The following is a 13,700-nucleotide window of genomic DNA, read 5'->3' on the forward strand; positions in this document are numbered from 1 at the left end:
TTATAGTTCTGTTTGTTTTGTACTCTGCTTTGTTTTTCGGTCGGCGTAGAGTTCAATTCTGCTTGGTAACGTAGACGGCCGTTTTAGCTCGCAGCTGAAACGGAAGATACGACCACTGAGAGAAAAACCATCACTGCTCTGGAGGCTGTAATGAGGCCACTTACAGCTTTACAGGAAAAGCCTGAGGACTTTCCTGTATTGAGGTGCAAGTTTTGTGATTTGCTGTCACACATGCTAGAGCCAAGGCCTAGCCAATGTTGCCGCAGCAATTCGCAACACTTGTATTGTTCGCTTCAGCTGGAGATTGAAGACGTTTGACTTGAAAACTTATTCAAACTTATTCTTATTCAAGGTCTGAATATTCATTCAACTTATATTATATATTCAACTTATATTATTCAAGTGTGTCGGCTGTATTCTCTTTCCTACACTTATACCATGCTCAAGTATTGGCTCACTCACTTTGAGTGAGTGAGTGTTTCGAATATCAAGTCCTATAAAAAATGACTGCAGACTTTCAATTGATTCAGGTTATCAACAGCCACCTATTGTATTTCGCTTTCGCCTGCTAAGGCAAACCTTGCTTGTTTTCAGTCTGCAATAGACCCTATTCGTTTTTTTTCTTCTCTCCATTTCACACACAGTACAAACGGCTGCAATTCTCTTTTACCAAAACCTATCGTCGGGCCTTTAACCCTCGCCCGTATTGGTGTTTTTCCAGCCGCGAACGTATAAGGGGGGGGGGGGGTCCGTTGGACCCCCCTTGCGGTTTCGCCCCTGATCGAGCTAGAGCTTCGCGGAAAAAAACGAGCCTGTTGCCTGTGACGAGAGGAAGCCGATGATACCCAATTTTAAGGTCCTAGGTCATTGGTTGACCTTCCAGGTCAGGTCAATGACCCAAAAGTCGGGCAAAGCGGGATCTGTTAGAAAGTCGTAAAGCGTGACTGCTAAGAGGTTTTTCGGGCTGCTGATCACGAATATCATGTTAGTTTTGATCACAGATGATGTCTTCATGCATTTAGGCCAGGTCGGGTCAGGTCAGGTCAGGTCAACCAGTAAGGGTATTCGTAGTAGGTGGCAACCGCATCTGACAGCTTCGTAACATGTTACGAAGGTGCCAAAACTACTTAGTAAATGTCCATATGGTTGCTAAATTCGAATTCAGCTCCAAAAACTGGCCTAGAAACATGTAAAAATCGAAAAAGTGAACCGAGGTCATCAAAGATCATTGACCTGACCTGACCTTTCGGTGACCTTGACACCCACCCTAATGCATGGGAGCAACATCATATCCCATGTTTGAACGCTTAAAACCACGAAAAGACTGCAAACGCGCGGCTAATGCGAGCCGACATACGCCGAATCGCGATTCCGGCCAAACATGGTCTCGAAAAGTAGGTCACAGGTCAAAGGTCATTAGGGTCAGGGTCATGAAAATTTTAGGTTAGGTGTAAAATTGATTAACGCGAGGGGGCGAGGGTTCTGAAAGTTTCGTCGCGCTCGGCCGCTTTTTACGCGAGTTATTCGCGAAAAACCGGGGGGGGGTCCGTTCGACCCCCCCCCCCTTATAGGGCGAGGGTTAAGTTGTGTGTATATACTAGGCCAACTGATCTCGATACGATCGATCCGATCACTGGAAATTCAATCTGGCTCGTCAACGCTGTCCAACGATAAACCTGTGTATGTACATGAGTCGCAGACGCAATCACGAATGCACGCATGCAGGTTAATGCCCTGCGTCGTCAGCTCTGCTTGTTAGTTCCTCCTGGAAAAGGTCAGGTGACAGCCACACCGGCTATTGGAGTTCCGCCCAAATGTTGCGCCATTGTTCTGTGCTGTTTTGACTAAGCTTTATTCATGATTTGGTAATTGCTAGGCTAGTCAGTTCATTCGAAAATGTTGCTTGTAATGTGCGTATACACTAGGTTGTCGAAGTAGATGCCAATGCATGCGTACTTTCAAGGATGTCACGCACTTAACTTTTACTGTCAACAATTAATAAAAGAAAAAACATAAAGACGAAACAGGTAAATCCCAAAAGCATGAAACACAAGCCTAATTGTTTGCGTTTCTCGGAAAAGGTACATAATACATGCGCCTTCCTCAGAAATTCATTACACTCTGTTTGCTCTCACTGCTGCGTCCTTTATGACAAGTTCATTGTTTGAACGGTCGGTGAATGCCCGGTTTGTTTTTCCGCAGGCGACTCGACGGTACTGAAGGAATCCGGCGACGTGCTCCCCATGGCTGAGCTCCGAGTGGGGGACCGAGTCCTGGCAGGTGGGTGGATCGCCGCGACTCGCCGCGCCGCGCCCGGACATTATGTCCAACACAGCCTTTCAGCAGATTGGCCAGCCAATGCCCACGCTAAGTAATAGTCGGCGGTCACGCGGTTGGGCGCGCTTGATCGTTAATAGTGCTGGATGTAAGAATCTGATCCCAACCTCCAACAAATAGCGTCCACTGGTTCTATCAAAACATAAGGACAATTGCTGCAGCTATAGATATCTGGTGTACAGAGGTTTATGATGCCGCATTTGAACTTCCATCGACAACTTATAAGACATAAAGATTGATAACCTTTGTCTCTTTGAACATTTTTAACCATGGTGACTGGTGAGTTATGGTTATAAAGCGTTTTACCTTCTGTTTTAACGTGTGCCTTTCTGTCGTGGACACGAGCTATGCTCATCAAATTGATGAGCAAATTTAACCAACTTGCAAGTTGCAACACAACTCAGTGACTAACCTTTATGACCTCATTACCATAGGACCCAGTGACCTCAGGAACTTAATTGTCCCTCAGTGACTTCTGTGACCTGACCTGGCAGCAACTGGATGACCCCTATAACCCCAGTGACCCATGTGACCTGACCTGACAGTGACTCTATGACCCCTATAACCCTCGTTGACCGCTGCGACCTGTCCTTCCAGCGAGTCGGGCCGGCGATCTCACCTTCAGCCCTGTGGTGAGCTGGCTGGACAAACGGTCCAACGAGTCGGGTCAGTACCTGCAGCTGTCTACCAGCACGGGCCACCGAATCACGCTGTCCTCACAGCACGTCATACTCGTCAGACAGAAGGACCAGCTCGTCTCTCAGTGAGTGGAACTGCATGTCGGGGGCTGTGGGGTGGAGTTGGATGGATGTTTGTAAACGGCGAGGTGAAGGGGAGCTTGGAGTGAGTGGTAGGGAATAAACTTAAGAGCTTTGGCACGACAATGACCGAGGTTCGATGTTCAGGCTGCAGATTTTAAGAAGCTGTCGTAATTCATGGCACTTCATTTGCATAATAATGCCGTCAGTCCATGCTGCTCTGCATATGACATTTTGCTGGTTAAAGCCGTGTGGTAGGACAACTTGAAATCGGCTCCGCCTGCTCAGGAACTTGGGGATTACGATTTGCTGCATGCGGAAAGGGCCAGACAGCATGCGAGAATGGTCAGACTCGCGCGGTGCGCAGTCGCCTGTTCCGCACGACAGCCAAGTGCTGCGGCACAGTCTACCTTGCTGAGAGAGACGCCACTGTTCTTCAATTCTGCAGGGCCTGAAGCACGGCCAATGGCCATCAAAACGGCGGCTAGGTATTATAATTATTTTTCTTGATATCGTTATAGGCAAGCATACCGAAATGCATGCTCCCCCGTAAGACACCCATATCAAGCTGTTTTTCGTCATTAATCAGTCCTTCTTTGCGCTAATGGCCGACGACATAATGACGTAGCACATGCACATAAAGTAATAATACACTCCTATTTAACCTCTTATCAGTAAAATATCTGCACTGCAAATCCCACTCACATTTATCGCCAAAAAACTTGTAGACCGGTTGAGCCTCTTTTCTCAGAAACTCCTCAACCGCATCACGTTCTCGACATAAAATTTCACATGACCGCCACCTCCATACGAAGTCACGTCTCTGTACCACTCGCGACTCCGCACCGTGGGAGCGACTCCACGGCGCCCCCTGTGACCTTCCATCCGCCATTCAGTCCCGCGGCCCACCACCTGTAGATGGGCACGCGTAACTCGGTCGGCTCGGTAGCCGCCGAACGCCGCAAAACGGCCCTCGGGGGCGACATTGGCCGGCGGGAGAGCGGGCCGGGCCCGTCCGGACCCGACTTACCGCGCGGCAGATGGGCGCCGCTATGAGATCGAGTTGGAGGCGGGCGATGAGACGGCACTAGCGGCGGGGTAGAGCGGCAGGGAGGAACTGAGTGGGATGACACGGATAGTGGGCGACGCTGGTGGCAGCTGCGGCTGCGGAGCGGAGGATTTGCACGCTGAGTGGGGATTGTGGAGGCGGCGGCAGCACTCCGGTTCTGCGTAGGATGCGAATGGTGTGGGTGGGGTTTCATGGACGGATGTGGGGGAAAGGGGGAGGGATGAGCCCGCTCCTTGGTCTGAACGACGGCGGCAAGGCACGGCAGTGAGGCACGACATTTAGGCACGGCGGTGAGGCACATCAGTGAGACACAGCGGTGTGACATAGCAGTGAGGCACAGCAGTGAGGCACAGTGTTGAGGCACACTATTGAAACACAGCAGTGAGGAACGGCAGTGAGGCACAGCGGTGAGGAATCGGGCGGTGGGGCACGGCGGCGAGGCACGGCGCGGTGGTGAGGCACGGAGTTGAGCCGGCTCAGGTGCGAGCGGCCGGGTCTGGCTCGGCGCACCCCAGCCGCCGCCGGCCGGGTCGATAGCCCGTCTTTTGTTCTAGCTCTGGCGGCCGGCCGGCGCACAATGCCGCCCCTCTGCTGAGCAGTAATTGCTGGTTTGTTGTGCCGGTCGCCGGGTTGTTAGTTGGTGAAGCGAGGCTCAAACGCATGATCCTCGGATGATAAGCTGCGCACAGTGGATCAGATTGCCGATATTCCTTATCATCGTAGGACGGCTCCTAGAAGTGGACACTGCAAATGGATGCTAAAAAAGTGCGTATGATGCTCATCCTTTGTTACAATAACGTTATGCCAATGCAGGTATGGCTAGTTAAGCATGGAATCTGATCCCTCACATCCTGATATTCATCTGAGCAGCAGTGGCAATGCACAAGTACGCGAACAGTATATAACTAATTATTTGGCTGAATTTCACCGCCATCTGAGCCTACCATACGGATTCTCAATGTCTGTTATGTAGTGTCTGATTTGCGAGGACTATGCTGGAACCATCGAATAGTGTGGTCGTGCGACAAAGGAGTATAGATCCAGCCTTACAAGTCCGGTTTGGGGTAACACAACTCTTAAATGTCCTCGTGCGTTTACCGCTTGACCAGCTTCATTGCTCTGTCCTCAGGTTCGCTGCGGACGTTCAGACCGGTGACCTGGTGAAGGTGGCCGACTCGGTCAACTCGGACAACTGGGCGCCGATCGTCTCCGTTCAGCCCACAATCTCCACAGGTGAGTGAATGCGGTCTACTCTCCACCGGTGAGTAGAGACGGTCTTAGTTATTGTTTACCGGTGAGTGGAGACTCAATCCAGCCCACCATCTCTGTAGGTGAGTAGAGACTCCATCCAAAAGACCATTTCCACCGGTGAGAATAGCCTGTCTTGCTTTTAACGACTACGCCGGTTAGAAGGGACTGTGATTTTTGCGTTGCCGATTTTCAATCCAAAGGTAACAACTGAAAGTTATTTGATCCGTGCGCGAGACAGTCGGCGAAACATTCTTTGTGAATATTCGTGATTAAGACTTCAACATTTTTCTCAACTTTCATGTAAACAACAATTAGCACCACCAACCGTACACAAAAACTTTCATGATACATAGGTATCATCAAGCACCTGGCACAGACGATTCCAACTATGAAAATACTGTGAAAATACCGCCGTGGCAAGCGACGGAAATTACGCTCTTTGAGAATGCTGTTTATTGAAAAATTGTCGCATTTCTGCTTGCACTTCAATTTCAACTCATTCAAAATGTCAAAGCTCAGTTGAACTTGTCAGTTTGAAGCTGAAAGCACATATGTGGCAAGCTGATTTAAAAATCAAACAAAAATACATTAGTGAGTAATTGCGTGAGTTTCTCCCTGCGTGAATTGATCGCGCGAACAAGAAAACAATTAGAAAAGTAGGTAATTGGCAGAGTTTGACGGCACCTTTAGGTCCTATATGAAAGCCTAGGGCTTGCATTTCTATGGATATTTAGCAGTCATCTCAGGAAGCCACGTATCTCCTGTGTCTCTCGTTTCAACCCCACGGCTTCCTTCGGATTTCAGTAATATTGAAGCAGCGAATTTCAGGCGCATATGGTAGCCGAAACCCAATCAAACAGCTACCCACATGGTAATGCATCGCCCACAGTGGTGGCCGCTGACAAGAGTGGCTAGGCGTCTCACAATTGAACCCATATGGCCGACTCCAGCCCAGTGGTGGGATGATACAATTTCAGAAAGCAATACATCTCTTCAAATTACGCTCGAGAAAATTGCGACGGCGCCTTTGCCACCATACGGCCAACCATGTGACTCCTGGCTCGAGGGCCCGTTTGGTTAGTTTGAGGTTAACAGAAAGCTGTTAACGGCACAGCTCAGTTACCTGGCCCCGCAGCCAGGGCACAGGTAGTTGCGAGTTTGGCTGCGAGCCCCGGCCGTGTCGTCGGCACTCGGCACGTGGCTTAGTGGCGCAATGGCTCTGGATTCCGGCGAACGTTTCCATAGGCGCGCGCGGCGAAATATTATAGCCGCGCTGGGACCATGTGTTCCCATAATCAGAGCGGACCAGGCCGGAGGCGGGCTGCATTTGTTCTGCCGGCTGCACCGGGCGAGCAGCGTCGATGAAAAGCTAGGCTAGCTAGCTATCCTGAGCCCGTGCAGTGTGATCGCATGTAAAGCGCACCTAAATGGAGATATTTGATCCGGGCTGCGAAATGAGTTCCGAGTGAGTGATGGTCACGGTATTGTGGAGGTATTGAACTCCACGTGATTGTGATTGATAGAGCGATAGTCTAGGCATTACAAACACTGCCGGTGAGCTAAAGTATTTTTGTCTTGGCCTTCAAGCTCGCAGTCCGTGAACGGACCAAGCGTGGCAACATCTCCATGGGGAATGGGGATGCCATTTTGTCTGTTTATTATCGACAAACATTTGGTTTCATTATTTTTGTCTATATTTTGCATTGCGGAAAGCCGTACTTTCTTATGCAAGGTTTGCTACACCGACTTTTAAACCATCACCAACACCGTTCTTATCGTTCGGTTACAAACCTTACTGACACTCATTCGCGGGACGTTGTATGCGAGGCCACTGTCAACAAACCGTCCATCAATGTCCTTCTGTTAGCGCTGAATTTGATCACCGTCCGCACTACTCACGAACCGCCGGCGCCGCGTCCTTTCATAGTGTGTCGATCAGACATCCAATTATGTGCAGCTCCCGCGATGGCTCGTCTTTGTTTGCTGCCGTAACAAAGTTCCGCCGCCTGCGCTCAGTTTGAGGACTAGTTAAAGGTGTGAGTCAAACACCATTTTCGATAGACCATTGATGGGTCTGTTGACTGAAGTTCCTTGCATTCTAGGCTGCTATGGTAGGTCTTCTCGACAGGTCTTCATGACCTGACAGGCGGTTGTAACTTCGTCGCTTCACCGCTCTAAGTTTTCTCGTCAAAACTGAATAGCCGTAAATCACCTTGTCATTTTCCTTCAGTTAACGATCCCCATGATGCGGCCTCTTTGACGGGAGTCTAGCAGCCAACTTCTCGGGCTTATTCTCAAAGACATTTTAGTGGCGGCCTTTCTGCAGAATGGCGTCACAAAGCCTGGATGGCGCTGTCGTCACGCCCCGGCCGTCTGGCGAGCCATCTTCGCTCATGACCGTCGCCCCAGCCTGCCATTCCAATGCATAGGTCTGGCTCGGCCCGCCGGTAGCCGGCTCCGTCAGTGGAAAACTATTTTCAGAGCCGGCTGACACGCCCATTCTGTACTCAACAGATGAGTTCCAGGGCTGTCTGAGTGAGCCACTCCGAGGTCACAACACATTAGGAGTCCAGACGACTTCCAAATGGCCCATAGTTGTCGTAATTATCTCACAGAATCCTAATGAGTCTTGGGCTCAGGAGGCTGAGTGATGAATTGAAAGTAGGCAAAACGCCTTAGATGTAAGCCGTAGCTTTTCGACCGTGACATTTAAGCGGTCGACAATGATGATATTGGCCGTGATCATGGGATTAACCCGGCTAGTGCTGGATACTTATAAAATTGGATGCATATAGAGCACCTCTTGTTGTCTCGGATTGTCCAGCCACCTTCGCCTGGCAAGTACGAGGCCTCTGTCGGTCCGACGGTCCCTCTGTCGGTCCGACACCCCCCCCCCCCCGTCGCGTCGGCCCGACGAGCGCTGTCGGGGCCGCCGCGTCGATCGTCTGGTCTCCTCCGGTAATGGTCACCGCTGACCACCCACGTGATGCGAATGGCAACGCCGGCGACGCAGCGCGACTGTCGCGGAAAAACGGTCAGCTCGGCCGGCTGACACGATGAGGACTGAAAACTGTCGGCCGAGCGTGGAAAGGCTGTCTTGAATATGGGAGCTGCGTTAAATGTTTGAAAAGAGACTGCGCTCTTCTAACTTTGTGGTTACAGCTACTGAATTGAATTGCAAATTATTTCGTAAATATGAAACCGGGATAGGAAGTGTTTTACTTTTAGTTTCAGTGTTTTCGGCGTGAAATTAATCAAGCTCTCAAAGGAAGCAGCGTATTAAATTTCCGCCTGCTTCTCGCTGCCCATTTTGACACTGCCTTAGCGCGGCACTCTTTCGAGCCACTCTGTGTCACCTGATACTCGGCACACACAGCTGCGAAAATGGAGAACGACTACGCGAGAAAGTATTACGGAGACCACCCTTCCCGCCTCTCGCGCGACGCCCGGGTCGCCTACGGCTAAACGCGTTATCCCGCGCCGGGCCCGGGGGACCGCGCCCGGGCCACGCTCGGACCACGCCGCGGGGACAGTAATTTGGGTCTGTGCGGGTCCCCCGGGGCGATGTCAGCAATGTCTGGCGACCCACCGGGCACGCGCAGCTGAGTGAGGTCAGCACAAGTCGGGTCAGAGAGAAAGGGATTGGAAGAGAAAATGATTAAAGACTTGTAGTGGAATGGCTATGTATGTATGTAGTTGACGACAGCGTTATAATCTCTATAATGAGATATTTTATGTATGTTTTAAGTCTCTTTTTAAGTGGTGGGCCAAAATTTGATACTTTTTATCTGTAAGTATGCTGGACTGTGCTATAGCATTGCAACAAGCTGTGGGCACCCGCTATCGAAACATGTAGCCCCGCTCAAAGCGAACTCAAAGCAGCGAGCTCAAAGCAGCTCTTGGGACGGAGCGGAGCAGTGCGTTAATCCATTCAGTAGAGCCAGGTGACTCCGTCCACAGATTTGTGAAAGGCTAGCTGCAGCGAATCATTAGCAAACACTAAATTTAGGCGTATCGGTGCGGCTCAGTCGTGCCGGCACTTTGTCAATTAAAACGTTCCCAGGCAGCCCCTTTACGACAACAGTCACGCTAAGGAATCGTTAGCCACGTTCTTAGTGAATGGAGGATCGCCTTGAATGGAATGGAGTGTGTCAGAACGAGGTTAAAGTGTGTATGCGTGACTCGCTCGTTTGGCTTTCCGATTCAGAGATAAGATTTGGAAGATGTCGCCGCACATGGGGAAAGTGGAAGAGGCCAGCTTTCAATTACAATGCAGTGCTGTGTATGGGCGCGCCGGTCGCTGTGTAATTTGTGCATTTGTGGTAAGCGAAGTCGTGCCATTATGTAAACCAGCGTGGCAAATTTGGCTAATGTGCACACCAATCGCCTTATCATCCTATCCTTTTAAGCAACGTAGGTACTTACCATGAACTAAAAGAGACGTCATAAATGCAGGCTAGTATTGCTTAGGTATAGTTTTGTTTATAGTATGTCGAAACAATCGTATGGCACATGATTTGTCTTTTTTGCGTCATAACGTCCACTTCTCGGCGTCCGCCTTTCCGAGTGCCGTTCCACAAACTGCTATTCTTATACCATGGTCAAACGATCCCTGTCCTCACGTCAGTTCAGAGCGTTGGACAGTTCAATACCGAGTCTCATCTGGAGGACGGATGGGCGCGATGGCCGCACTGACACGGCCATGTATCACCTCGGGGGCCGTCGGGGACCGGCCGTCCATCCGGCGCTGCCGTCAGTCGGCAGCCAACGTAAATCGGTCCCGGGCCACGTCCGCGTATTCCCGGGTCAAAGGTCAAACTGCCGCCCGTCTGTATCAATGTCCAACCATCGCCCCTTCAGGCGTCTCAGTTCGACGAAGGGGCTCCCCACAGGACAGGGCAGCGGTTCGACCATCGCGGTTCGGCGAGAGCGACCGATCGCCGATCGTAGATCGCTGAGATTGCGTGCGATTGGTTCCTGCGTTGCTGAGCGTATGTAAGTGTCGTTCAATATGTAAAAATGATTTTAGGAAGCTAAAGACATGTTCATCTTGGGGGGTTTGGAGATGCCAGAATTATCGAATTGTGTTATTACTACAGAAGTAGGTATAATCATGTTATACCTGATTGTTCAGATATCGTTCATCCTTCGTTAGCCGCCTCGTAATAGCGACCCAGAAATAACACAGCCAGACTCATGGACTGTTTGACCGCGTTCTTAAGTCTAATCAACAATTGGTTTTATTACCCTAGTTGTATGGTGGCATCGCTTCCAGCTCAGAGCAGCCGCGGGACTCACGCCGACTCCGTGTACTCCTACTCCGCTCACTAGATGGCACTAGTGGTGAAGGCCTGCAGTGGTATGCTGTACCGCAATACTGTCCCATGCGCGAACGGCCGCGGGACGAGTGTTTCGCTGCATGGCACGGTGAACGGGCAAGCCTATCGCTGTTGTAAAGAACTTGTGTATCAATTCCACCGTATACATACTCATAGCGATGTTACACTTTGAAACAACTCGCCGAAAGCTCTACAGATCTCGGGCTAAATGTACGCAGATAAATGCCGCCATCCCCGCGTCGCCCCCTGACGCCTGACGTCTATCTTACCTCCACATCTCCCTGCTTCCTCAGGAGCGTACGTGCCGCTAACAGCCGAGGGTACTATCGTGGTGGACGGCGTGCTGGCCTCGTGTTACGCCTCGTTCGACCACGACTGGGCCCACGCGTTCACGGCTCCGCTGCGCTGGATGCCCGAACTGTTCGAGAGTCACGCCACTCGTGACAACGACGGGCCACGACGTGAGTAGGAGAGTGGAAGGAGAAGAGGGGAAGGGAGTAAATGAGAGGAGAGGAGATAAAAGGGGAGGAAGGGATGGACTGGTCCGGAGATTGAATGGTTGGGATGGTTAGTGTTTGGTGATTTGAGATGTTGAGATGAGGGTCTTTTGTAGTTTGCGCGATTTTGGCCATGACTTAGTATCCTTGAAATAGTTTATTTCTGAACATAGATAGTGCTTGTCAGGCCACACGGAAACCCCTGTGTAAGCTTTTAGGCGTTAAAAACTCCTCTCTGTCTTAGTGAGTTTCTTAATTCTTTTGTCTCAGCCTCCCTGGGCATTGTCTTTCAGAAAATGCGCAAGGGTTCTTTACGTATGCCATGGTGCCACCCCACTCACTGACACCCCACGGTCGCCGGCCAGTCGGCGCCGTATTTGACCCCCCCCCCCCCTTTCCCCTGCAGCTGTGGTGGAGACCCTGAAGAGTTTCGGCCGGTGGCTGTTCCCTGAGTCAGAGTCTGGTCATCGTGCCGCCGAGGACGACTCGGTCGTCAAACTGCCGCTCCTCGCCGCCCCCGCCCCCGCCCACGCCCACGCGAGCTCGCCCTAGACGGGCCGGACCCGCCGCCGTCGCCGCCGCTCCGGTGACGCCACGGTGACGTCATACTGTCCCGCCGACACCAGGCCGCTCTGTTGATGTTGTGTTCTTTCTGTAGCGGAACACTGACGCCACCAAAGTGATCGCGCTGCTGCGTGGTGGGCACTCATGTATTGATCTTAGTTGTACTGATAACTACTTATCGGAAACAAGCGGAACGCCGTGCTCTTTGCAGCAAACCAAATAGCATGTCCAAAGCATGTTACCAAAGAGTATGTCCAACGGTGAATGAACTTACAGACCGAAAATGACAGGAGCACAGTACCGTTATGCCCTTGGCGGCTCTATTTGTGCTTGTGAAAGCGCACAGTAAAAGCGTAGCATCACTTCCCTTGAGAAACGCCAGAAAAAAAGTTACTGATTACCCTTCTCAGACCTTTCCCGGGCAACATTCAGAGCCCCTGCGCTGTGGAGTGTGTCTATCCCTCTTCTCTAATACGGTTTCCGGGTGGGGTGAGACAATCCCCCCGGGCTCCCCCCCCCCCCCTGTATCAGGAGACAGTCCCACTCCCAATTCCGGTCACTGATCACCCGAAGGAGGCAATGACGTTTGGATGGTCTGGAACGAGTTCCGATTGTCCCGATCAGCTCGTTGGCTCATCAGCGTCGCAAATTGGATTAATGGCGACCCACGCCTTGTGCAATCGGAAGAGGAATTCCTCGCCAATGATCTCTCAGCAGTGATAGTTTTTTTCTAGGATGATTTTTATTAGTAAAGCCCTTGTTACAACCTGTGTCCATCAGTTGTGCGCTTTTATCTTCGTATTTTATTTGTGTTCGTTCTGCTTGCTTGTCTCTTCATGAACACTGGGAGCAACAGCATTCAATGCTTGTTTTTTTATGGGACGGATCAAACTTCAACAAACTAAAAGGGTACAACCTACGGAAAAGGAGACGGCGCACCGTAAACTGCAGATCAAGAATGCGTGCGAAGCGAAATGCGCTCAACGGTTCCCTACTACGAACGTTTTCTGAAGGTAGTGTGGACTGGACATATGATGTCGTGAGCAGCTTTCAAGGCTGCTGGATGAGCTTGTCATACTACGGGATAATCACACATATCACTGGGCTGTCCCCGGACAGCGCGCTGTCTTTGCTATGTCTCTCTGTGTATTGTGCTATACGCTGTTGAAGCGTTTATGATTGTGCAGGCGGTACAGTAACGATCTTCCTCCCGTAGGTAGTTTTAGATCGCTGAAAGTGAACACTTGTTCATTCCACCTCCGAAAACATCATCCAATGCTACTATGTATAGTCTTGTAATGCTTTCTACAGAGGGAAGATTGTCACTGTACCGTCTTAATCTTGTGAGTCGACGAACGAAACATATCCCCAACATATCACGTGCGACAGGCGGAGTGCTCTCCCCGTCTCAGCAGACATATCATGTCGTGTGAGGTCGTGCCCGTTTTGCACTGAGAGCGCGTCTGTTTGTCTGTCTGTCTGTCAGCGTGGGCCGCGAGTGGCTGGCGCGGCCCAGGGCGAGTTGCTTTGACGCCGACGTTTCGTGACGTGTCTGATCGTGGTAGGACGTGTCGTCGGGACGTGACAGGACGTTAGCAAACCGTCTCCGTGACGAGGGTTTGTGCCGGAGCTCTGTTGAAAATCGATAAAATGCCCTAAGTCCAACAACTTCCCTAACAGATGAGGCGAGATTGGTATCGTCAGGAAGCGGTGCGTAACAGCTGGACGTGACTGCCTGCTCTTATGCGTGGTTCACACCGGATCCGTAATGACGCCGTAACCGTTACGGACGTAATGAGCTAGAGATTTCTCAAGATTCCCCAAGCATTGTGACTTTTGTAGACGAAGTTGAAATGTGGCAACCAGCCGCCGTAAACTGGCAGCG

General features: G+C 50.9%; 1 protein-coding gene across 1 annotated transcript in view; it reads left to right on the forward strand.

The window, feature by feature from the left end:
* Window positions 1-11,803, forward strand: part of LOC122389909 (tiggy-winkle hedgehog protein-like) — a 40,001-nt gene extending 28,198 nt beyond the window's left edge. Inside the window, exons 5-9 of the mRNA XM_043382403.1 lie at window positions 2,203-2,280; window positions 2,935-3,100; window positions 5,294-5,397; window positions 11,048-11,215; window positions 11,658-11,803. Coding sequence (XP_043238338.1) covers window positions 2,203-2,280; window positions 2,935-3,100; window positions 5,294-5,397; window positions 11,048-11,215; window positions 11,658-11,803 — 662 coding nt within the window. The remainder of the gene's footprint in view (window positions 1-2,202; window positions 2,281-2,934; window positions 3,101-5,293; window positions 5,398-11,047; window positions 11,216-11,657) is intronic.
* The last annotated feature ends 1,897 nt before the right edge of the window (window positions 11,804-13,700 follow it).

Source organism: Amphibalanus amphitrite, unplaced genomic scaffold (genome assembly GCF_019059575.1).
Source record: "Amphibalanus amphitrite isolate SeventyFive unplaced genomic scaffold, NRLGWU_Aamphi_draft 000376F_arrow, whole genome shotgun sequence".
NCBI classification, from domain to species: Eukaryota; Metazoa; Arthropoda; class Thecostraca; order Balanomorpha; family Balanidae; genus Amphibalanus; species Amphibalanus amphitrite.